This window comes from Lissotriton helveticus, chromosome 11 (assembly GCF_964261635.1).
Source record: "Lissotriton helveticus chromosome 11, aLisHel1.1, whole genome shotgun sequence".
NCBI lineage: Eukaryota > Metazoa > Chordata > Amphibia > Caudata > Salamandridae > Lissotriton > Lissotriton helveticus.
The window spans coordinates 12,714,981-12,741,914 of NC_136072.1; the positions used below are offsets into that span (position 1 = coordinate 12,714,981).

Here is a 26,934-nt window from a genome sequence, read left to right on the forward strand (position 1 = left end):
CAGAGGGTACTCTAACAAATGTATTGACCAAGCCATCAAAAAAAGTAGAGAACAGGCAAGGAAAGATCTAATAAGAGGAGTCAATAACATCGAAAAAGTGGAACCACTTCAAAAAGCATCCACTTTCAGATTCATACTAAAATATAGCCAACAGGATAAGCCGTTAAAAAAGATCATCAGAAAAAACTGGCCTATAATTTTAGATGTTCCGGTCATAGGCCATACTCTACCGAAACAGGCATCCATAACCTATACCAGAGCGACCTCTATGAGAGATGTCCTAGTTACGAATGACCCTTTTGTGCAACCCAAAAATACTTGGCTAGCATAAGGGAAAGGTTTCTTCCGCTGCAAAACATGCAAGGCATGTCAGCATTGGGTCAATAAATCATTCTATACAACCCCCTTTTCTACAGCTGTAAAACCTATAGCCAAAGCCTTAACCTGCAAATCGTACTATGTGGTATACGTTTTGGAATGTCCCTGTGCCCTAAAATAAGTAGGCAGTACCATTCTACAGGAACACAAGCGTATACTACAACACATCAGAGCCATAAAAAACAAAGATACAACGTACCCTGTAGCGAGAAACTTTGGAGAGAAACACAACTCAGATCCCAAAGAACTTAAATATTTTTTAATTGATGCCATCCCACCTTACAAGAGAGGAGGGGGTAGGGAAAAGGCCCCCCGAAGGCTTGAAACTAGATATATTTTAGATTTAGATACTAAACAGCCTGGAGGCCTTAACATTACTGAGGACCTTTACACTTATCTGTAACATCAAAACTTAACCTGCCACATAAAGAGCCCCCTACTTGGATAAAATATCATTAGATAAAAATTCAATTTATACACCTTTTTGCACATATTTTACACGATTTTATAGGGATTTTATACACTGTTATTTATCATTTAGCACAGGTTTTAGAATTTGGACTTTTTAGCATAAATACTGTATATTTATATATTTATATACATTTTAAATCAATGTACTGAAAATTGTAATTAATGATACACACACACACAAGTTGGATATGCATGATTAGGTAGGAAATGATAGACAACTGGGTATTTAAACCTGGACGCAAGAAAACAAGCTTTCCTTCTACCACTGAGTACAATTAGCTGCATTTTCTATATATCTTATGTATTTATACAATTATTCATTTGATGAAATTGAGCTACAAACACGTTATTTCCTAAAACCAACAGTGACAGTATTTTGTTAATGTTTATGCTAATCTTTTTGCACATAATAAGCACCTGTCACTTGAAGATCCAACAACACTGAAAAAGGAAAAAACACCAAAAAAAGAGAAAATAAGTTTGGAAAATGGGAAAAAATGATGTGTATAAAAATAGGATGTATCCTTAACGCGTATCATGTGATCAAGGCACTTGTAGTGCCGAAACGCGTAATGCTGCTAGCACTGATGGTGGACTCTAGAGAATAAAGAAAATCTGCACCCTACCTATGGTCCGTGCTCTGTGTTTCCAAGGAGTGACAAGGAGTTTGCTGGATATATATATATATATATATATATATATATATATATATATATATATATATAAGGCGCATTTCTTATTACTGCCCTAAATGATTTTTTTTCTTTTTTTGCTGCCAGGAGGTTGAGGATCAGAGTATCAATGAAGACGTCGCAGGGAAGCAAACATCGTCAATGATTCTCAAACCAGGACCAAAGGACACCAAGGTACTTCCATATGGGATGGCAGACTCACAAAGGTTTGACACAACGCAATGCAGCAAGACCACTTGCTGTGCTGCGTCACATGGAGAAGGCAGCAATGTGTCATATCTACTAAGATATGGTGCATTACTCTCCCTCTGCACTGGTGCATTTATGGCAGCCAAGCACCAACACAGGCATCCTTGCACCAGGGTGCATACGTTACAGTCAGGATTGTTTTGTGTATAAAGGGACACCTTCTGGTCCGATATTTTAACAGTGGCATTTAATGCGATAACCAAGGCAGGTCCACCTCCATCTTGGAAGAACTCTGTCATAATCCAATTTATAAAAAAGGGACGCCTCTATGCTAGCAAACTATTGTCCCATCTCCTTCCTCGATAGTACAGCTAAATTTATGGGCAGGCTTCTATTAAGTAAACTAGAAGCATGAGATAAGGAAAGAACACCCTTACAGAATTGCAGTAATTTCTCGCACATAAACAAATTGGATTGCCATTCATTACTGATGCCATGAAATTTGTGCCTCTTTCCCTTTGACTTTCAGTATGGAATAGGGGCACAGTGAGTCTAAACCAGAAAATCCTGATTGATATCCTGAACCTGAACCATGTTAATAAAATCCCTAGGTTAGTGTATGTCAGGAAAAATTTAACAATCCTAGGACTGGCCTATTTATACGACACACCGACCCCCTGTGAAAATGTTTTCCTAAATCTATATTAAAGAACATTTACCTAAATAAAGTGATTTGGGATAAGTGGGAAGGTCATAGAGAGAAATACTCTATACATTTTATGATAATATACCGCAGATATTAAATCATTATCTCTCTTATTTAGGGTTTGTTGAGAACAACCAGCATTGTTTTATTGTGTCAACATTTTGACTGAATTTTTCAATTCCAATAATGCTGGGTCACCCTAATAATACATTTTCTTTAAAAAATGTACCGCCTTGTCTGTGTAACAACATGGCACCCCAATCAACCTTGCACTTCTTATTCTTCTGCCCGCTGTGTGCTCTAGAGAGGAAGATCTTTATTATCCCACTTTTAAAGAAATTCTGACTGCGCATGTCAGGCGTAGCCCTGTTCACATTTTATCAATTAGAGACACCAATGGTTTGTTATGTTCTTGCTGAATTTTTTCTGGCTGCCCTGGGAACCGGCAAGGTGGATAGTACAACATCTGTCACTTCTTAGGTCTGCTGTTTTATCGATGTACCTGCTCTAATACGAGACTGCTGTTATATCTTTGTTTTAATCTGATGTTCTTAAACCCATTGGCTCTTTTACAGTATTCATCATTTTTAGATCTTTATAAATGGATTTTGATTGAAGTTCTAATTGTAATGAAATGCTTTTTTTATTGTATACTTTTATGAATAAGTCGCTTGATAATGATGATGATGATACGGCCACTCAAGAGGCAGCCGGAAACATCAATTATTCCCTTGCGGTTTAAGCAGCGGCCAGAAAAGAGCCACAGCACAACACGCATTGGGAAAATGGATGTTTGCAAACATCCATGCACCATGTGGCAGGCACCATGTGGTGGCTGGCACAGAGGGCATGGATGTTTAGGGGGCACCCATGTGTCCTCAAGGCCTCACTGTGAAGGGCCTCCCAAATTCCATTTCCGACAGCTTTTCATTGGTGGTCGGACCGCCATTGAAAGGTTGCCTGAAAGGTGGCATTTTAATCACTATGGGGTGCCTGAGCAGGCACCGCCCCATTGTAGTCATTTACTTTCCAAACCATTGCCCAGACGGGCTTCTTGAGCCCATCAGATAAGCAGTGATCGGACCCTCTGTTTCCTGCCTCCGACCACCGCATTATAATGAGGTGGTAGTATTGCATAGATAGATGTTGGTTGGACTGCAACCGACAGGCTATCGGTGGTTGTAGTTTGACCGACATCACAATTAGGGCCTTAGTGTGAAGATAAAATCTTGACCGAGGCCTCCCGCTTAGTGTATCCAACCAGGGCTCCAACGGGGTTGGCCTCAAACGTTGACTTTGTCCTGGTCAAGCACGACCAGATGTTCCAAAGTGGGGCTATATGTTTTTATGCACTAGAACGTGTTTATTTTTTAATAATTCATATCTCTGGTTTCCTACATTAGATAAGATATTATTTATTTTTATAAATTGCTGTGTTATGGCTTTTTTTAATGCTTTACACACATGTCTCCTAAGTTAGGCCTGCCTGCTGATTTATAGCTACCAAGGATTGAGTAAGGGGTTAATTTATTGAGACCCTAACTGAATATTTTCTTCTGTTTGTGGCCTTATTACTAGTGGTAAGTCACTACTTATCACTACTAATAATCCACTTTCCAACAATGTGCAATCACTCTCTGGGGTCTTACTCCCTAAAGGGAGGTGCTGCAGAGCTTGATGAACATGGGGGTACTCCCTAAACAGAGTTATGGCAGAACTCAATAAACATGGGGGTACTCACTAAAGAGAGGTGCTTCAGGGTACAATAAACATGGGGGTACTCTTTAAAGAGAGGCAACTAACTTCTTTTGAACATGAGGGTACTCACTAAAGAGAAGCACTGCAAAGCTCAATGAACATTGGGGTACTCACTAAAGAGAGGTGCTGCAGAGCTCAATTAATATGGAATACTCACTAAAGGCAGATGTGGCTGAGCTCAATGAACATTGGGGTACTCACTAAAGAGAGGTGCTGTGGAGCTCAATGAATATGGGGTATTCCCTAAGGAGGTGCAGCGGGAGGTCAATTAACATGGGGTACTCACTAAAGAGAGGTGCAGCAGAGCTAAAAGGAGCAAGAGCAATAGGGTATTTACCAAAGAGAGGTGCAATGACTGAAAATACATATTACGCACATTTGCAGGATAGAACCATAGCAAAAGGCATCCAGTTACTTTAACATGTTTGTCTAAGTGTGTCCACATGCAGTCACGGCGGAAACCAACAACAATACTTCCGCGCACGGAGGCGCATATAATCCGAGGATAACCCCGGCAGAGCGGGCGGACCTTGAAAGACGACGGGGGCATTTCTGCACTTTATTTTACCTGTTCCCTGGTGTAGGTTGCTTTGTGGTTCCCGGTGGGCTCGCTGGTGCTCTCTGTCTCCCCTCCCGCCGCCGCAGACACAGCTATCGAGGCCGCAGTGTGGAGGTGGGGACTACATACCCTAGGCTGCTCAGCGGCACAGCGGCGGAAACCAACAACGATACTTCCGCGCACGGAGGCGCATATAATCCGAGGATAGCCCCGGCAGAGCGGGAGGACCTTGAAAGGCGACGGGGGCATTTCTGCACTTTATTTTACCTGCTCCCCGGTGCAGGTTGCTTCGTGGTTCCCAGTGGGCTCGCTGGTGCTCTCGGTCTCCCCTCCCGCCGCCGCAGACACAGCTATTGCGGCCGCAGTGTGGAGGTGGGGACTACATACCCCAGGCTGCTCAGCGGCACAGCGGCGGAAACCAACAACGATACTTCCGCGCACGGAGGCACATATAATCCGAGGATAACCCCCGCGACGCGGGACGCACGCGGGATTCCGCCGGGCTAAGCCTGGGCAAAGGGCAGGCCCTCTGTGGCCCTCAGAGGCCAGAATAGGCTGGGCTGGGCCATCCCCCTTGGCAGTCCCTTCCTCCTGGGACCTACATCAGGTCAGTGATAAAGTATATTCTATCACTTTACCGATTAAAAAACTGTTTAGAATCATGGACACCAGCAGTACCTAGGCCAAGAGACGTGCACAAACCGGCCCAGCCATCAACTACCACCACCCAGCGGCCAACATTGACCGTCATTGACAAAATGCTTCAGAAGACAATTGATATTGTTGCTACTGCCATTCAGAATACTGAAAGGCGTTTTTCACTCCCATCAAGCCTGCCCCCTCTCCTTTTGAATCATGACAACTCATTGAACTCTTCACTTGTTGCTTCCTTCGCTGGACTTCCAGGCACGGACTCCAATGAGAACTGTCTAACCGTGGACACGGCCCCATTGGTACAATTTACCCCAGGTAGTAGGTTATCATCAAAACCTACCCTGCTCAGGCCTGACATGAATATCAGTCAAGATGCGCACTATTGATAAATGATCACCTACACCTAGATGGTAACCATTCTTATGTGGATCCTGACATATCAAACACTGAGGGAGATAAAAGTGATAGCATCCCTGCGCGAACCGGGGGCCAAAAAGCTAAAAGAAAATTGAAGCATCTAGACACTGAGTCACCATCTAAACACATAGATCTAAGGGAGGGCGCAAGCGAAATCGAAGGGCTCCCGCTCCCGTAGAGCGGAAAAGGGACAAGGGAGAAGACGAAGTTATGGCAACTAAAACTCCTCCCATAGAAGTTAGTGCAGCATCGGGAAATGAAGTATTCTGGGGGAGAATGGAGACACTATTGTCCACCCTTTTAGGACCAATTAACCAACAAATTCTAAATTTGGATAAGAGGTTGAGAGTGATGGATGATTACATATCAAAATTGGGCACAGGGCAGACCCTAATAAGTAAACCTAAAGTTGGGACATTAGGTGGCACTAAGGCTAATAATAGCGGTGCCAATACTATTCCAAAAACAACTGGCCACAATAAACCAACTTCAACTACCCCCGTACCTAGCACAAGTAAAACCCAACACCTAGCCAAACATGCTCCGAATTTAAATACGACTAAGGTAGCCAGTGTGGTAAGGACGGAGCCTAACGCTGATAAAAGCAAAAGGGCCCTAACTAATCAACCTAAAAATGATTCCCAAAATCGCCCTACAGTTCAATCTGAACTCAACATGGCAACCAATACGAGGAAGATCCTCACCCGCATCAACCTGCCGCCTGAATGCGGGGCATATGTGTTGATTTTGGTCAATGCGCCTAAACTAAAGAATGACCAAGAGGAAAATCACATACCTCTCAAAAATAGGACTCTCCACTGGTTATCCTCAAATTGTAATTTCCCAATGGAAGGAGCAAGGGAGATCATTCAAATACAAAGAGTCGGGTGGGTGGGCCCACTGAGAAAAAAGTTTGAGGGAGACTGTGTAGTTATAAACTTCAGGTCCCCTCAATGGTCTCAAAAAACCCTTGCTAACGTGCCATTACCCTCACCATGGGAATTTAACACGACTCTGCTTCCCCTGGGTTATTTTTATAGACACCTAGCCCCAACCCCCAATTCCATGTCTAACCCGGCCTTGGAATCAGGGACTAATATCCATCCCACCAACTGAACCAAGATTTTGACCTCATGAACGGCCCAGCCCAGCGCTATCAGGCTAAATTCGTGGGACACCCTACGCCACACCCATATTTCCCCATTATGCCTTTGCATAATCACAATGAAAGGCCATACTTCAGCCCCAATTCAAACTTTAATTTTGGTCATAATGAGTTGAGGCCTATATATAACATCCCAACCTATAATCGGTTTGAATACGCCTTCTCAAATTTAGAAGATCAGGACTGACTGGGGATAAAGGGAAGTAGTGGTGAATGCCAAGATGAAAGCATTGATAATGACGAACATTCACCCTCGGTATCAATTATTTCATCTCAGGAGACATCAGCATATTGCCATATTACCACACCTGCAACTACACATGAGGTTATATTTTCCAAACCAATTAACCTCATGCAGAGCACAGTTAAGAATGTTAGAAGTAAACCAATTAGACATAGTAACCACTGTGACCTATCCATTCTTAGCTGGAATGTGGCAGGGCTGGAGTCAAGATTGTCAAACCCAGAATGGGCGCAGTTACTGGATGGTAAAGGCATTATCATGTTTCAGGAGACATGGGCTGTGGAGAATCTATATATTGATGGCTACCATTGCTTCAGCGTGACAGCACCCAAGCCTGACTCAGGACGTGCAGTGGGAGGCTTGTTTATTGGCATTAAGACACTGGCCGGTGGCACAATCACAGACCTTTCAAGAGGAAACCCGAACATACAGATTTTAGAGTTCAAGCGAAAGACCCGGATTTATTTAATCAATTTTTACAATAATGACTTTTGTTCTGTACCTAACAAAAACTTTGAAGCACTCTAGGACTTTACGAAACCTGGAAACCAGTTCTGAAACTGGGGAGGAAACAGGGATTCTTTTTGGGGGGATTTTAATGCAAAAATGTATAAGAATCGCAGAACTGAGGATAAAAACCACCCAGATCAAGCTGAACGAAGGGGTATTGAACTTGCTAATATACTAACTGAGCACACTCTCAGTAATGCTATGGACACAAGTCACATCTCCAGTGTACCACATGCTCCTACGTTCAGAGGGCGGGACTGTTCCTCCACAATTGATTTTATTTTTATGTCTCCCCATTTATCAGACTGTGTGATAAAATCTACAGTGGTAGAAACCTCGTTTGGTGATCATAATCCCCTCACTGTGACGTTAAAATTAGGTCCTAATCAGGTATATGCCAACTTAAACGGGGCAAGAGATATTACACCCACAGGTGACGGCTTGCGCCTGAAATGGAGGGGAGACGACAGTGGGGCCATACTAGAAAGCGTAAATAGGGAACATCCTAAGCTATTTATTTCTTGCCTAACTACGGATGGGAACTGTCACAGGATAATCAATGATTTTGGTAAACTGTGCTCAGCAATAAAAACCTCTCTGTCAGTTCCATTACCAAAAGAGCGGAAAGAACACAGGTGGTTTGACTCTGCCTGTTCACTAGCAAATAGGGAACTGCGCAGGGCATTAACTACTACACCAAGGTGCTTAGTAGAGGTTCAGGCAGCCAGGAAATTCTACAAATTTAAGATAGCCGAAAGTAGGGCTACATTACTAACAGAACAATGGGAGTCGCTGGTCGGGAGCGCTAAATTGAAAAACAGCGGCCCTTTTTGGTCAGCGGTCAGAAAAACGCGCGAAATGGGCAAACAACTAACCCCAATCAGCTGCAACATAACCAGCAACTCTTGGGAGGCCCATTTCTCCAAAATATACGCCGCCCCACCTGAAGAATTATCTAGCTTTCCCCGTGGTCAGCTTCAAGGTTTAGAAATAGACCTCTATGAGGTGGAGACAGACATCAAAGAGAGCCTTGTGTACAAGGCTCCAGGCCCTGACGGCCTACCTATAGATATAATTAAGCACAGCCCAGACCTATGGGCACCAATCCTCCTCAATGTTTTTAATAGCCTCCCCACAGTTCCCATGCCCACTACCTGGGCTACCAGCACCATAGTCCCAATTTTTAAAAATGGTGAGAGATCGGACCCAGTGAACTATCGTCCGATTTCTCTTTTGGATAATACCTTAAAAATCTTGGGGCGAATAATCTATAATAGGGTGGTAGAGTGGACTGAAGATACGGGTCTACTGGACCCGTGCCAGATGGGATTCAGAAGCAGGGTGGGGACGGTAGAGCAATGCTTGAATCTGAAATTGATCATTGACAAGTATAGCATCGCCCGATCGTCCCCTATCTACCTTGCGTTCTTGGATCTCTCAACCGCTTTCGATCTAGTGAACAGATCCAAACTGTGGGCAATTCTTTTGAATTATGAACTGGATGAGGCTCTTGTTAACTTCCTGGCTTACCTCCGCACCGACCTCAAAGCACAAGTCAGGATTGGGGCCGGTGGAGAAGAATCTGGACCCATTAACATCGGCAGAGGGGTAAGACAGGGGTGCGTTTTAGCACCCCTCTTGTTTATTATCTACATTAATGGTCTGGCCAAAGCTCTAAAACAAGTGACTAGTGACGTACCAACTATCCAGGGGCAACCATTGCCAGTTTTATTATACGCTGACGATGCGGTCTTGATAAGACGAACACCAAATGCCCTTCGCCTACTTGTTAAAGGTTTTGTCCAACACATGGAGGGCTTAGACCTGCGTGTCAATTTAAAAAAATCTTTTATTATGCCGTGTGGCCCTGGGAAATGCAAGCTCAATACTATACACATAGGGACAGATAAATTAGAATCTTTATCCACATTCCCGTATCTTGGTTTGGTTTTCGCTGCGAACTGGTCATGGAGTGGGCATACGGCCCACGCCATGGGCAAGTTCTCGAAAGCCAACAATTCTATTTTGAGCTTGTCCCGACCAAAGAAAATAGGTGCCACCAGAGCTATTTTAAATTTTTTTAACTTACATTGCCTACCAGTAGCCACATACGGGGCCGAGGTTTGGGGTTTGAGGAAAAGCCCCAGTATTCAGCGAGAAGAAGGTCGATTCTGTAGGAGAACACTGGGTGCCCTAATTTCATCCTCTGAATTGATTTGCCATGAGGAACTCAACCTCCCCTACGTATGTGATTTTATTAGATCTAGACCAGCTCTCTTCTGGATTAGGATCTGGAGGAATAATTCTGCCAGTTTAATGCAAAACATCATAAAAGACTGTCTTAAATGTGATCACGGCATGTCGATCCCCTGGCTCGCGGGAGTTTTTAAAACACTGAGCAACGTGAACAGGGAAGACCTTTTCTCCGATCCCTGTAAGATTGAACTCAAAGATAAAACTGAGGTCAAACAAGCACTGTATGCACTTTATAGCTCAGAACGAATGGAAAGGGAAATTCTCAAATAAACTGTTGTGACTTACCAGAGAAATGATTTAAGTAGGAGAAATCTCGCACAATACCTTACCCTACCCATGACCAACTGGGAGAGATCATTGCTGTTTCGGTTAAGGGCGAGCTCAATAAAATTTTTGTTGGGCTTTCCCCTGGGCTATCAGCACACAACAGATTATAACCCATGCCCGTGTGATGGTATTAGTACACTGAATGACTAGCACTTTCTATTTTTCTGTACATTTTATTTAAAATATATTAACTGGTTTTTAACTCCGTATTTTAGGAAACATAGACCCCTTTTCTTTAGGGGAGTCCTATTCAATGCTACTTTCCCTGGATACAGTTGAATTAATTTATTGCACTAGCACTTTTTTGAGACTTATAATACGTGTACGTAAAACGATGGAAACCTCTGAAAATAGTCTTATGAGAAATGTATTCGACTTTAACAATTCATGAATTTTGTAAACTTGATTTTTGCTGTGTAAATGTATGTTTTTATCGTGGGACTTTTATGAATTTTATGAAATTCGAATAAAGGTCTTTTGAACTTGAACTTGAACTTGTAGTCATGGCATGAACAGACAGAACACTTTTATTTTTGATACTGTAATTTAAAATGAAGGCAACTATTGACTCGTGCCAAGATTCATTGGACCGAGGCATGTATATTGTCATAAATTCAATCCAATATGTACAGAAATAACCTGAAAATAATATTGAGTCAAATAGAGACATATAGCAGTAGATGGCATAAAACTCTTAATAGGTCAACATCAAGTTTTGGACGCAATATGGAATGAGTTTGAAAAAAATTGTACATTAAATATTTTTAACAAATATTACAGTTGGGCAAATGAAATGTTCAACATCCCATTGCACAAATATTTGAGGTGATAGGGAAATCAATACTTGTAGAAAGAAAGCAATCAATTTGATGCATGAAAGTGTAAAACAAATAAAGGTTCCAGGAATGTATTTGCATTTGAATAGCAAGCAAATTAGTACAACATTGTAAGGGAAACAAAGTAGGCATATATAAATTAATGTATGCAGTAAGATTTACAAAATCTCTAAAAATGTCATGAGGAATTGTCTTTCTTCAAGCAGTGGCCTATTGATAAAAATATAATACACATAGAAACCACTAAAAAAAATTGCATTTTTTTATAACAAAGATGTATACGAACATCTGCTCCTCAGTGGCCTAAGGTTTGCTGTGCCTTTCCACAACTTGCAGAGACTCTAGTTCACCTCCAAAAACAGCAGAGACTCTAGGTCTCCTCCACAACCAGCAGAGACTCTGAGTCACCTACACAACCAGCAGAGACTCTCGGTTGCCTCCACAACCAGCAGAGACTCGAGGTTGCCTCCACAACAAACAGAGACTCTGGGCCACCTCCACAACCAACAGAGACTCTAGGTCTCCACTACAACTAGCAGAGACTCAAGGTCACCTCCACAACCTAGGTCACCTCCACGACTAGCAGATAGTCTAGGTCACCTCCACAACCAACAGAAACTCTAGGTCTCCTCCACAACCAGCTGAGAATCTAGGTCACCTCCACAACCAGTAGTGACTCTGTCACCTCCACAACCAGCATAGACTCTGGGTCACCTCCACAACCAACAGTGACTCTAGGCCATCTCCACAACCGGTAGAGATTTTACATCACCTCCAAAGCAAGCAGAGACTCTAGGTCACCTTCACAACCAGCAGAGACTCTAGGTCACCCCGATTCTAATAATTGATTATGGCTCAAACCTAAGGTAAGTCACTAAGGACATTTGTGCTATGACATAGTATACCTCCATTATGCTATATGTGTCGTGAACAGCTAATAGTGCCCTTAAAAACAATGAAATAGAAGAAAAGTTAATCTATCTGTTCAACATTATCCTGATGTAGCTTTTTGCTTCGTCCTTAGGTGCCGGTCGAAGGCCTCGCCATTGTGCACCAGTTCCCATTTTCCTCAGGCTTACAGAGGATGTCAGTTGTCACACAGTTGGTTGGGGGAGACCAGTGTATGGTCTTCATGAAAGGAGCACCAGAGAAGGTGATCAGCTTCTGCAGACCTGAGACAGGTATTCAGAGAAAAACAACTCACCACTGAGCATTTTCCAACATTAGGAAACCTTTGTAACATTCTCTGGTCCCTTCTCCATAAGTAAGCATGGTGGCCTCCACCTGAACATTTATATAAAGTTCCAGAACTCTGGTGACTTGCAATATTCTTAACACACACATTTGGGAATATTCAATTTCCTATAATATGTAACCCATTATAAATTGTACACAGAGATGCAGAGAAATATTGATAATGAAATATAATCTACTGCATGTTTACAGCTGGTGAACAGCATTATTAATAGCAAGAAATGATAGAAAGTTTAAGTAAAAATAGTACTGGGAAAAGATAAGAGCTTGTCAACATGTTGCCTTACGGACCCAGTACACCATTTAGTTACAGTTTAGAGTAAGCATTGGCAAGGACAATAGTTCAAACCTGGGTTAGAAAGTGTGGTCCCAGCATATGCCACAGAAATGAAATACCCTGCCACCTAGACATGACTCCTGTTTGATTGCAACTACAATTTGAAACTTCAAACAATTTATAGATGCAGGTGTATTATTTGTGAAGTTGTTTTAAATAACACATCTCACTGTTGTACAATGCATTTAATTACTTTTGAATAAGCCAAGAATAGAATCACACCTACACAAGCAGCAATCAAATCACAGGCAGCTGTAAGCTTACAATGTCACTTAAACACACTAAAAAGGTGGGAAAATAAATAAAATCTAACTAGGCATCTTTTTCAATCTGCCAAATTTAAACAATAATCTCTTACCCATGTGGGCTGATGCTGGATCCTGTGGGGCTAACTTTTTGGTGGATATAAAGCGGTGAGCCCAGCCGCCTGAGAGAAGCCCACCGCTTGTTTGCGGGCCAGTGCTGATGCCCAGGAGGTGCAGGCGCAATGGGAGGCAGGTGTTGTGAGTGACCAGCCCGGTGCCCACATGATGTTCAGATTTGGCAGCTGAAAGATGGGGCAGGCATCCCAACAGGATCCAGCATCAACCCACATGGGTGAGACATTTTGTTCAAATTGTGCTGATTGAAAAAGCGGACTCACTTAGGATTACCTTGGCGGCACTACAAGACCCAGAAAGCCACAAGGATGGCCACGCCCATTGGGACAGGGACTTGAGATATAACTGTGTGCAAGAAATTCAGCTTTTTCATTCTTTACACAAGCGCCACTCAAGAAAGGATGACAACCCTGAAACGCGTCTGGCTTGCTTTTATGAGGATACTTGTTTACTAAGGGGAGCCTGTTTGCAAGTTAGCGAAATAAAGATGAACTATTTTACTGCCTGTGGCTTCTCTCTGTTGGGGCTAACTTGGCTATAAGCGTGATTAGTGTGCTTCATTATGAAAAGTTATTACAAAGGCAGTAGGTCTGGCTTATTTATTGTGAAAAAGCATACAATGCAGTCAATATGCCTCTAACAGTAGATTGTTGTCATGTTTTGTTGCAGGCCGTAGAGGGGGACTTTGTTATGTAATCTCACCAATTACATCATAGTAGGCAAGGGATTTGGCGATGGTCACCCAATCTGGCAAAATCTGGAAGTAGAAATTCACTGTGATGATTCTTGCAATGCTAAAGAACAGTGGTATTGTTAATAGGGCAAAAAGCGCCACTCAGGAGGGTAGCACCAGTATCGACATTAAATAGTATCTTGATCTCGGTGCTGCAAGGTAGGGAGAACCCCTAATCTCCCCCAAGCCAGTGGTCAGGTCCACTTGAATTATCAGAAGAAAAGTCCCCAGCACACAATAGTTTGACTAATACTATCATGTACTGGGGACTTTTCTACTGTGATGATTCTTGTTAGACTCTGTTGAAACAGGTTGTATATTGTTTTGCCAGTTGTAATTTTGTAGATATTTGTAACTTTACAACTGTATGCATGATGATAACCAATTTATGCACACGTTAATAGTCCTGAGTTCTCTATAGTGTCAAGCCGTAGATGAAAGCTATTGACCTTATCGGTTCACTGGTATGATTTATGTTAGATTCCTTAGGTGTGATCTGTTTATAATGAAATGTTATGACAAAGCAAGTAAGCTTTACTTACATATTGTGAAAAGAATGTGTTAAAGAGAGTAGATTTGTAAGGGTGAATGCATATTGCATTGTGGTAAATCTGTAAGCAGACCTTTTGTTACATAGAATCTTGCAGATTACTAAGGGCCTGATTCACAGAACTAACTTAAGACAACATCCTAAACTTACTACTTTTGGTATTCACAGAAGTTAGGATTTTGTCTTAAGTTTGTCTTAAGACAGACTTAAGACAAAATTCTAACTTAAGTCTGTCTTAAGTCTGTCTTAAGACAAACTTAAGACAAAATCCTAACTTCTGTGAATACCAAAAGTAGTAAGTTTAGGATTTTGTCTTGAGTTAGTTCTGTGAATCGGCCCCTAAGTGAGCAAGGGTTTTAGTGTTGTGACCCACCCAGACAAGCCACGAGGATAGGCAATTTGCACTATGGTAATCCTTATTAGGCTCTATTAGTAGGGATTTTTGATTGTACTGACAACTGCATTCTGTACATATTTGTAATCCTATTATGGTCTACTTGATCGTTGCCTTGTGGGACATTTTATGACCAACAAAACAGTTGGGTATCGTGATAAGCCAAAAATAAAAGCAACAGGCCTGATTGATTCTAATGAAAAGTTCCGATAAAGACAGTTGGCCTGAGATATTGTGAAAAGCGTCAATGGGCATTGACATATGGATTATTATTTTATGAAAGTCTGCCCCCTGCTATTTTGTTACATGGAATCTCTTAGGTTAGCATAGTGGACAAGGGTTTGGGCGCAGGTTAACCCCTCTGACAAACCGTGGTTATAGAAGATTTGCTCGGTCAGAATCCTTGCCAGGCCCTCTTATGAGAGGTATTTTTTTGCCTGGCCATCTGTAATGCTGTATGCTAGGTATTTGTATGACTGTATGCCTCCAGGTTGCCTTGTAGGAATGCTTAAAGTGAGTACTTGAGGCCACAGTTATTCAGGGTGAGAAGCTAATGATAAGAGACACAGACATAATTGGTTAGCTAGGAAAACAATCTGATACAATAGGTCTTTTCTGTCCATATGAAAAGTTGTGATAGATGCAATAAGCAAACATATTGATTGTGAAAAGCATTTATTAAAGTCAATAGGCATTTAGGGTGTATTATTATTTCTCAAAATTAACGCCTACAGATAGGTACTTGTAGGGGGTGGGTGAAGAATTCCGCTCTGCCGGCGGAGTTGTGCGCACTCCGTTTTCCGGATAGAGCGCGAAGTTCCACAAAACTCCACAAAGTGACGCGGAGTGGAGTTTTTTCTCTCAAGCAGCTCACCAATGTTAAGTGGGCGAGCGCTCATGAGAAGTAATCATGGGCTAGACCTGTCCTTGGCGCGATTTCTCAACGAGGATGAACACGGCAGGTAGCGGCAGCTCATGTTTAGTCGTGACAGCTTGTGTTGAGAAATCTACCGCTTGCATTGAGGATGCTACTGCTCAAGTAGAACATCTACTCGAGGCAAAGAAGAAGAGCCCTCTTGTGCAGTGCATAGTGCTGTTTGCGCTGATTTTATAGTGCAGGACAAATGCCAGGTGAAAAAATCAGTGCGCCTTAAGGACGTTGGAGCCACGTGAACTACCACTGACATTAAGCTGCGTAGAGTTTATTGGAGTACCCGTTATTCTTTGAATCTGTAACCTGTAAATAGATCTGTACATTGGGACCGGGGTACGTGAACTTAGATCTTTGGGTCCCTTCTTGGCTCGATTGATTGCATGCCTTTGATCTGGTCACCCCTGTGTGGGAACATGGGCGGATTGTGCCAAGAGTTGTTTACAAAAAATTAATTAAAGTATCTTTGACAAAAGAAAAATCAGTGCGAGCAGTGCTACTTGCCATACTATGCAGCTCAAGGAACTCCACGGAGCAAGGCAGAGTTTTTGCGTCACATCACATAGTTTTGCGGAGCAGAACTCTGAAAACTCTTCAGGTTTACTATTTTGTCACAGGAAATATCACAGATTACCTTTGTAGGGAAGACATTTTATACTGGTTTCCGCCTCTGACAAGCCACAGAGGGAAAATACTTGAACTGTAATAATTCATGCTAGAATTTCTTTTTAGCTGTCTTGCCAGGATCTTGTAATAAAAAAAAAGAATGAAAAAAACAAAGTTCAAAGCTAAGTTATAGTTAGGAAAACTTTATTCTTTCTATACAAATCCAAGTACTGCAGAGGGAACAAATTGGCCCAAGGGAAATAAAGGTACCTGTGCCAAATAGAGTACTCTATTTTTAAACTGGCGCTCCCCTAAAAGACTCTCGAGCCAACTGTAGAAATATGCAAATCTATTTGACCCTTCATTTCTGAGAAGGATGTACATAAAATCACACAAAACACACTCTACAGACCAAGATCTAGCTTCCTACCAAGTTTTGTGTAATTGCATTCCGCATTTTTTTGTGGTAGCGCTTCTTAAATAAATCTATGGAAAATGCACAAGGATTTCGCGTTTTGGGAACCCTCTTTTTTTCTCAGCTCCCATTTGATGGATCAGCCCAAAACTTTCCATACACAAACCTTTCATGAAGTAACAAAGTAGCCCCTTTTTGAAAGTCTCCAGGAAATTCATCAAAAGGGGTCACAGACATTAGCAACACAATAAAATGCTTTTCCTGTGTTTTATATAAATATATATTGCACACAATAAAATACGGAGCTATGTAATAATTCACGAGACGATATATGTATATCTCAGGTAACTATGGAACTATAGCTACTGAAATGTGACCCTAACTATAACGTCCCTGTAACTTTTGTTTTTTCCAAAGTGTATGCATATATATATATATATATATATATATATATATATATATATATATATATATATATATATATATATATATATATATATATATATTACCTACTGGCGGTCGCCAGTAGGTAATTATAGTTAGGATTGATTTCCCTAGGGAAATCGCAACATTCTATTGGGAATAACTTTGGCGCCTGTTGAGAAATCTGCCTGAATTTTTCCTCAACCTTGCCTCGCGGCTCTCCGCTTCTTCCCTCGGGGTTTCTATTTTTGAATATGTGTTTCAAGGGTTACATTACAGTGAAAGGAGGTCTGTCACTCTGTCACAAGGATGGTGTCATCAGTGATGTCATGAGTGATGTCACTGACCATGTCATGAGTGATGTAATATGTGACGTCATCAGCAGTGCATTGCACGCGCAAGTTATAGTGAGTCCAACTAACTATAACGTGGGAATTTCATTGGTTTTATGCCAGTAAAATTTCCAGCTAACTATAACTGGTGTGAAACCTATGGTTTTTTCAGTGAATTTAATAGGTTTTTTAAATGCTAATTCCTAACTATAACTGGTGTGAAGCCTATGTTTTTTTCAGTGAATATATTTGTATGTGAGAGTGAGTGTGTGTGTGGGTGGCTGGGAGGTGTGTGACTCTGTGCAAATATGTGTGAGCAGTTGATTCACTTGGTATATGGGTTCAAGAGTGCATGTGGAAAGAGCTGTATGGGTGGTTGACTGTGTGCATGGGTGTGTTGGTGAGTGAATGGCTATCTCAGTGCTCCATGTCCAAGTAAGTACATATGTAAAACACAGTGCATGTGAGAGTTGGCATATATAATTGACTATACATGAGAGCCTGTGATTGCGTAAGTGACTGTATGGATCAATGTGTACTTGTATCAGTGATTGTAAAAGAGAGTAAGCATGTGTTAGTATATGTTTGATTAAGTAAGGTTTAGTGAGTAAAACTGTGTAGTTAAGAAAATGGGAGTGTGATTGATTCTTTGCATAACTGACTAGGTGTGTGAGTAACTCTGTGGATGAGTGTCAGCGTGTGAGTGTCTGTATAGATGTATGAGTGGATATGATAGTGTTCTATTGATGAATGACTGTATGTATGAGTGATTGTATGGGTGAATGAGTGGATGTGTGTGTAGACCTAGAAATCAGTGAGTGCGTATGTAGTTACTGGTATTGGTGTGTCAATAATTTCAGGAATGGTAGTTTGTATTTAACACTGGGTGTATCAAAGGTTAGATTAGAGTGTAAGGAGGTGCATCGTATTATCACATGGATGATGTCATCAGTGATGTCAGCAGTGATGTCATCAGTGATGTCACTGACCATGTCATGAATGATGTAATATGTGACATCATCAGCAGTGGATTGCGGGCGCGCGAGTTATAGTGAGTCCAACTAACTATAACGTGGGAATTTCAATGGTTTTCTATGAGTAAAATGTCCAGCTAACTATAACTGGTGTAAAACCTATGGTTTTTTCAGTGAATATATATATATATATATAAATCACTCCAACCTCGCTCAGATCGAACAGGTATGAGCCGCACCTATTATGATGAAGAAAAGCTTTATTTTCAATTGGCGTTTTCCTAATATATTTCGGTCACATTGACCTTCATCAGAGGACAGCCATAACATCACGAGACTGCAAAGCGCACTCACATTACGCTTGCAGCGTATTCTTAGTTTTTATGCCCTCTGGTGGACACCTTGATGGTCAGGGCTCGGGCATGCTGGTATATGTTGTGCACTAGAGTCTCTCTGATCTTTCCCTTTGGTGGACGATGTTTCTATATATATATATAATCTACTGGCAGTTACCAGTAGATAATTATAGTTAGGACCACGTTTCCATAGGAAAAGCATTTTTTCATGTACTTATAACTAGGGGTGGGCGGAATTTGCGAAATTGCCTTTAGCAAAATTTTGCGAAACGTCAAAAAAATCTCCGCGAACATGTGGAATTTCACATGTGTAGTTTTCGGGATCAGGGCTTCTTTGCAAGTTCACTAGCCTCTCGTGTTTATAAAAGTTCAGAGACCGATCAGAGCAGTAGATGAGGAGAAAGAAGCTCCTGGTCACAAGAACTGCACAGGGATTGCGCTTGTGAAAGTCAAGGATGAAAAGGCATCCATCAAGCATCACAGCTAATTTTTGAGGATAGATTTGGGGAGAAAGGACACCTGCCCAGCCTAGACAAAGCTCACAATTTTTTTGGGCTGATTAATGAGTTACTGAATTTTGAGCTTAAACTTGGGTACCTGCTTTATTTATATCTGTAAATGCTTCCTGTTGAGCTTTAATTTTTGTGACAGGAGCACTGTGCTAGAAATAATCCTGCCCTGCATATTATCAACAAAGACGCTTCTGTTCCACCTTGGAACACGAAAATGCCGAACTTTTTCTCGTTCCACGAGAGGAACAGAATTTGCCGCCCACCCCTGCTTATAACTTTGGCATTGTTTGACAAATCTTTACGAAATTTTCAAAAAGGTTTCTTTTTTTTTATCAGCTCCTATCTTGAGAGTTTGGGGGTGATTGGTCAAGGGGGGGCTGAAAAAAAAGGGGGTCCCAAAACGTGTTTTCTCAAGCATTTTTCACAGGAAACTTTAGACAAGGCTACAAGTCAAACTGCTGAACGGAATTACGCCAAATTTGGCAGGAAGAAAGGATTTGGTCCAGAAAACACGTTGCTATTTAAATAGGGTAAATTTTTTCAGTAGTTTTTGAGAAATATCAAATTTTAAAGATATCAATATTTGAGAATTCTGACATCTGATTGGCTGAAGCATTACGAGCACGAGCATGCAGCTTATTGGCTGCGAACTGTTGAGATTAGGAAGTGTTGGCAGCCATTTTGTGACTGTGTTGAAAGGCATAAAGTGAAAAAAAGAGAATTGTATAAGAGGGTATAGTAGTAGGCACACTGTGGTCTTAGTTTAAGCAGTCTCTACGGTGCAGAGGCAGGGAGTTTGAATGTTGCGTAGGCCATGGAAATCAAGTCCGCAGAACAACGGTGCATGGTATTGCGGCAAGGTTGAGTAGGCTCTGGAAATCCCGTCGTGAAAACAATGCACCGTATTGCGGCCAGCAGTGTGTAGGGTGCACACACAGGTAGTGTGAATGTGCGGTATTGCGGCAATGTTCAGTAGGCTGTGTAACGGTGCACACACAGGTAGTGTGAATGTGCTGTATTGCGGCAATGTTCAGTAGGCTGTGTAACGGTGCACACACAGGTAGTGTGAATGTGCGGTGCGGATAAAAATAGAATATTTGTATAAAAGGGTATAGTAGGAACAGTGTGATTTTAGTTAAAGCAGTCTGTACGGTGAGTATAATGCACAGTAATGTTTACTTATAATGCGGTGTTACCTTTTATCAAGGACAGTGTCACTTTCTCCGACAAAATGTAATATTATATGGGATCATTGAAAGTAGAAGTGTTGTCAGCCATTTCCTCCTCTTCTGTGGAGTAGCAGGGACATCTGATTGGCTGACGTGTTCCAAGTAGGAGCTTCCCAAGCTTAATGTTTATTGGCTGCAAACCATTAAGAGTAGAAGTGTTGGCAGCCATTTTCTCCCCCTCAGAGAATGTTTTCTAAGCAGGACTTTCCCAAACTTAATGTTCATTGGCTGTAAACCATTGAAAGTAGAAGTGTTGTGAGCCATTCCCTCCCCCTCCGCGGAGTATCAGGGACATCTGATTGGGTAACGTGTTCCAAGCAGGAGCTTCCCAAGCTTAATGTTCATTGGCTGTGAAGCATTACAAGTAGAAGTGTTTGCAGCCATTCCCTCCTCCTCTGCGGATCACCATGGACATTTTATTGGCTAAAGTGTTACGAGTACAAGATTGCTCCTTACTGGCTGGGAACGGTTCACTGTTGTCAGCCATTTTGTGACGCATTACAAAGGAGTACGGGAAAAAAAAGTAGGGGAGGGAAGTAACATTATTAACTCTGTACTGTGCTGGCAAGGTGGTTTATAGGGACTGTAAAGGGCAAAATTGCTTTTATATATTTTATGGGCAAGTTATATAATTTGCCTGGGCCTTACGAATCAAGGCAGGAAAATAACTGATTGTATTGCGGACTTCTCTTTATTAAGTCTGCGGGTGGGATACTTCCCAGAAGCACTAGTTACTTAGAATGTGGTGTTTAATTTTCAGACGGTAGGTGTGGTTGCGCTGCAAAAATTTCAGTCTAGGTTTAGAACAGTTTTTATTAAGCAATGACTAATATAATTTCTTAGGAAAGTGAAGCTGTATATACCTGAGGGTGACAAAGAAAAACGCAATTCATGAAATATCCCTCAAGCGTGGCCACACCCTCCCTTTTTTTGTTGGCTATAGTTTGTAAAAGTGTTGCCCCATATTCTTGTTAATATACAAGGGCATCAGTTACTTTTAGATAAAGTAGAAAAGAAGTGCTACAAGAAACACTCCTGCACTACATCATCTGAGGTCACAACAACAATCACCAGTAAAAAACTATTAAACACAAAATGATGTGACATTACATAGAAATGTACGCTTTATCAAAACATTACATGAAGCACTATGTATACAATTTTCTTTTTTGCAACTACTTTTTTATGAAATATTAGCCGTGTAACAAACTGTGAGGTACTATTAAAAATTATTATTATTAAAAAATTTTATATAGCGCACAGCTACCCTGGGGCATCCCGGCGCTTTGAGCAGGGCATCAACAGTTAAAACCATGAGATAGTTAGGTCAACTCACGCAGGAAACAGATATGTTTTCAGACCTTTTCGAAAGCGCAAGATGCAGGTCTCGGCACGAAGTTTTAGGGGCAGAGAGTTCCAAAGCGTTGCTGTGTGCACAGAAAAACGTCTCCCGCCCGTGCGTGATCTTTTTACTCTCGGGACATGGAGCAGGCACTTCTGATCGGACCTCAGTGCTCTGTTCGCTTTGTAAGGCACTGCCAAATTTCGTAGGATAGATGGTCCGTTACCCTGGAGAATTTTGTGAGCGGTGCAGAGTGCCTTAAATTTTACTCTCTCCCGCACCGGTAACCAGTGCAGGGTCTTAAGGGCGGGTCTAGCTGATTCTGTTCTAGGGATGCCCATGAGTAGTCTGGCCGCCGCATTTTGGACCTGCTGTAATTTGTTAAGGGTAGATTCAGGGGCACCCAAAAAGAGACCGTTGCTATAGTCAAGGCGAGATGTTATAAGACCCTGAATCAACAGCTTCCTCGATGGAAGAGGAAGAAGCGGGAAGATTTTACGAGCGGCCCGCAGCAGGGCAAAGCACACTCCTGCAGTTTTTTTGGCATGAGTTCTGAAGGAAAGATCTTGTTCCAGCCAGACTCCCAGGCTCTTAATCTCCTCTTTCATGGTGGGTAGATCACCCATACAGCTCGGCCAGCATGTTAAAGGCAATGGGGGAGCTTTATTCCCTAGCAGCATGATCTCTGTTTTAGAGCCGTTCAGCTTGAGAGCTGAACTGCCCATCCAGGTGTGGACGTCCACCAGGCATGAGTGCAGCAAGTCAGGGTTCTCAACCAGTTGAGGAAGGGCGACCACCAGCTGAGTATCATCAGCGTAGCTGATGATCTTGATGTTATAAGGGGCCACCACGCCCTCCAGGGGGGCCATGTAGACATTAAATAATGTCGGGCTCAGAGAGGAGCCCTGTGGCACCCCCCACTGGAGAGAGATGGATGTAGTCTTATTGATGCCTTCCCAGACCTGGTACGACCGGCCTTCAAGAAATGAACTAAGCCACTTCAGGGCGGCCCCTACCACACCCACCTCTGACAGTCGTTGAGTCAACACCCGATGGTTCACGGTGTCGAACGCGGCACTCAGATCCAGGAGGATCACTGCCACTGATCCTCCCGAGTCCAAGATGCGTCTGGATTCTTCAACGACTGCCAGGAGGGCTGTGTCAGTACCTTGACCGGGACGAAAACCGGTCTGCGAGTCTCGGAGCAGACCATTCGACTCTAAAAAGTTAGACAGTCGGTGATTTGCAAGCTTCTCAGCAATTTTGCTGAGGCCTGGCAACAAGGAGATGGGCCTATAATTGGCCAGCTCCGCCGTGTCAAGGTTAGATTTTTTTAACAGTGCCTTTACCACAGCTGTTTTCCAGCTAGGTGGCACCAGACCCTGGGAGAAAGAAGCATTCATCAGGTCCGTAATGGGCCCTACAATAGAGGTTGCTGCTTGCTTTAGAATTTTAAAAGGAACTGGGTCCATAGGGGAGCCACTTTTTATAGAGACTATGGCTTTTAAAGTTTCAGCTTCTGAGACTGGGCCAAACGTGTCCAGGAAGATGAGTCGCTCCTTCACCTGAGTTGAGGAGAACTCTTCTTGGGTCCGATGAGGTTTAATGACCTGGGGTAAGGAGTTAAGTATCTTCACAATTTTAGTGTGGAAGAAGTCGGCCAGCTCCTTGCACTTCTGAAGATCGTGGGTGGCTGCTGGTTCAGGGACTTTAAGGAGTTCTTGCACCACCTTGAAAGTTTCCCTGGACGAGTTTGATGCGAGTCGTATTCGTTCCTCAAAGAATAGAGCTTTCGCCAAGCGGAGGGCTGCTTTGTAGTGTCTCATCGCTACCCGGTAGTCCTCACGCTTAGTGACATCAAATCTCTTCCTCCAAGCCCTTTCAAGTTTTTTGCATCCTTTTTTAAGCAAGCAGAGCTCAGCCGTAAACCAAGGAGCAGAGCCAATTCTTTTTTCCCTCTTCTGTATGGTTTTCATAGGGATGAGAGCATCAAGCGAGGCATTCAGACATCTGTTAAGGTCAGCATCTCCTTTAATCGGGTCTGACTCAGATGGAGGTCGTGAATTTGCCAGATTGTGGGTCCAGTCGCTGATCGATAGTCTGGACCACACACGGTCCACCACAAACGCTTGATGTGTCGGTGTTGAGGGCAGTTTGACTTGCCATTCCACCGAAACTAAAGAATGGTCTGACCATGGGAGAGGAAAGGCTGGTCTGGCCTTAAGCCGGAGGATGTTGGAAAAGACTGGGTCCAATAAGTGACCCTTCTCATGGGTGGCTCCTGTGTTGATTAAATGGAGTTCGCATGCAGTCAAATCGCCTTTAAGATCTGTAGCAATTGTGTCTCCAATGTCATTGAAGTGCAAATTCAAATCCCCTAAGACGATGAAATTAGAAGTGGATGTGGCCAGCAGTGTTACTGTTTCCATCACCGAACTTACAAAGTTGCCCACACCGCCAGGGGGCCGATAAATCAGCAGACCTGCCAGTGTCACGGTAGGAGATATCTGTAGTGAAAAGTGGCAACTCTCACAGTCAGCGACAAGTCCCTTCCAAGCCCTACATACATAGTTTTCTCGATAAAGGATGGCAAGACCACCGCCTCGCCCCTCAGGCCTATCCAAGTGAAACATGAGAAAGCCTGGTGGGAGGGCTAGCACGATGTCAGCATCAGAACTGGGAGTAATCCAAGTTTCTGACAGAAACAGGATATCCAGTTCCTGGTCTTGAATGAGAGAGTTAAGTTCCACTGCATGACGCGGAAGTGATCTGCAATTAAGCAGGCCCCACAGCAAGGTGTTTTTACCTGACTGAGGAGGAGCTGATGCGTCCATTCCTCGTGGGGATGATGAGAGGAGACCCTTGTTGACGACAGGGTAGTTGTCAGTGGGCAAGATACGCAGTGCAAGTAGCTCCTCCCGGGAGTAAGTACAACGCAGTGGTAGTATGTTTGGCATAGTGCCAGGTCCCAGGTCCGTCTGAGCCCGGACGAGCCCAGACGGGCAGGTACTAAGTTATCAACGGAAATAACTATAGTATGTACTGTAAATTTCTCGCACACATAGCTGTCCAAACCCTTTGAAATACTATAAACACACAGTATATGAATATACAGGGTGAGTTTATAGTATTTTACAATTTCTATTCTGTAGAACACGGGAACATTTTGTCGTAGTGGTTAGAGGTCGCTGACTGCTCCGCTGATAGATCAGGTACTCCTTTAAGAACATATAGGATAATAGTATAATATACACTACTATTCCAATATATTCTATAAGTAGAAGTAGAATAACAAAATATTTTACAGCTGTGAATATGTTCAAAGCTTCTTTTCTCCGGGACTTCGAAATCTTTCGTCCTCGCGCCGACTGGTCATGAAGTCCTCTGAGATCAGTGATGAGTGTGAATATTAGAATATACATACTAACACTGTTTTTACTCAGGGGGAGAAAAAAAGTTAGAACAAGAAGCTGCTGACGTTACATATAAATCTTGAGTTTTGGCGCCCACCGGTCACCAATTTGTCTGTGGTCAGGTATAGAGCCAGTAAAGGAACAGTGTATCCTCTATTCTGTCTGTTTCTGAATACAAGCTGCTGACATTACATATAAATGGCAAAAACAACCAATAACAGTATTTTGTAAATACAAATCTTTAAATATTCGCAAATAGCTACATATTATTAGTATATACTATGTCATAATCAAACAACTTACAACTCTTTAATACATTCTGTTGTCGCAAAAGAAGAATCCGACGCTAGAAAACGTGCATCACAGAATGGTCACACCTAAATAACTCACAAAAACAAAACTAACAAACTGGGGTGTTGGGGGAGCAAGGCAAACGGTACAGCTGTGGGGTAAAACGATGGTGGTATCGAGGGATGGAGTGTAAGTGGCACAATGGTTGTTTTGATATTGGGAAGTCTTACGGTGGAGGTAAATCATGGGGAAGGTTTAGAGGGAAGGTGAAATTGGGATGTATGACAATGGATGGGAATATTTGTTTAGTTTGACTGAATGATCACAGAGTTGGTTTGTATTTAAACACGGAGGCATGATTTGGATATTACATATGGGGTTTATCATGATTGATTTAAAAAGTTACGTAATAGACACAATTTTCGGTTCTAAATGAGTTATTGTATACTATTCCTGTTTAAAAATGAGTGGGGCTAATGATAATTTTTTAATCATTTTAGATACCCCTGAGGAAGGTTGAAATCAGACTCAAATGCATTGGGTTATTCAAATGTATTGGAAAAATGGAGTTTGTTTACATGCCTGTGAATAGGCCCGGATGGGCAATTCCTGAGCAACTAAAATGCTGAAAACTTTGAGCTTCATTTCTTTGACGTGACGGATGAAAATGGATTGAAAATTGGAAATAAAATTGGATAAACGTGGTTAACACTATGGAGTACGAGTGAATATGTTTCTCAAATGTGTACAAGGCTGTGCAACTCATCTGGGGCACGATTTTCATGCGTCACAATGTCTGGATGCATTGGAAGACCTGACATATGTTTTTAAATTGCTACTTAAGTGGGTGACACAAAGAGTACTGCAGTGCTTTCAGACCCTGGGTACATGTTGTATCATATACGAGGTACTTACAAGTAATTTAAAGGAGTCATACAGATGTAGGACAATTTTACCTTGCAAGGTGGTTAAATAATAGTATTTACTAGAGCACTCTCCATTTGAGTTTGAATACGAGTTGTCTTGTGACTGAATGACAATGTGCAAATGTGAGTTCATGTGATGTAATAGAACGTTTATTTGTGATATTGTTTTTTTTAACAGTCCCTTCCAATTTTTCAAACGAACTCCAGATTTACACCATGCAAGGATTTCGAGTCATTGGATTGGCGTACAAGCCTTTGCCATCAAAGACGCCTTCTGAACTGCGCAATTTAGCAAGGTAAGAGAGTGAATACTCCAGCGCCCAAGCCCTTTCAAGAATCTTTCCTGATGGAAACTTGAAACCTCAGCAAGGGAA

At 42.2% G+C, this 26,934-nt stretch overlaps 1 protein-coding gene and 1 long non-coding RNA gene across 4 annotated transcripts in view; one reads left to right on the plus strand and one right to left on the minus strand.

Annotated features, from left to right (window-relative positions):
- LOC144791850 (putative cation-transporting ATPase 13A4) overlaps nt 1-26,934 on the plus strand; it is a 395,602-nt gene that overhangs the window by 243,845 nt on the left and 124,823 nt on the right. For all 3 annotated transcript variants that reach the window (XR_013602482.1, XM_078666633.1, XM_078666634.1), the window contains 3 exons: nt 1,629-1,715; nt 12,187-12,343; nt 26,739-26,856. Coding sequence is in view for 2 of the 3 variants with exons in the window: in XM_078666633.1 (XP_078522759.1) it covers nt 1,629-1,715; nt 12,187-12,343; nt 26,739-26,856 (362 nt within the window). In the remaining variant the exon portion in view is untranslated. The remainder of the gene's footprint in view (nt 1-1,628; nt 1,716-12,186; nt 12,344-26,738; nt 26,857-26,934) is intronic.
- Nucleotides 1-26,934, minus strand: part of LOC144791851 (uncharacterized) — a 98,511-nt gene that overhangs the window by 9,122 nt on the left and 62,455 nt on the right. The window lies entirely within an intron of this gene.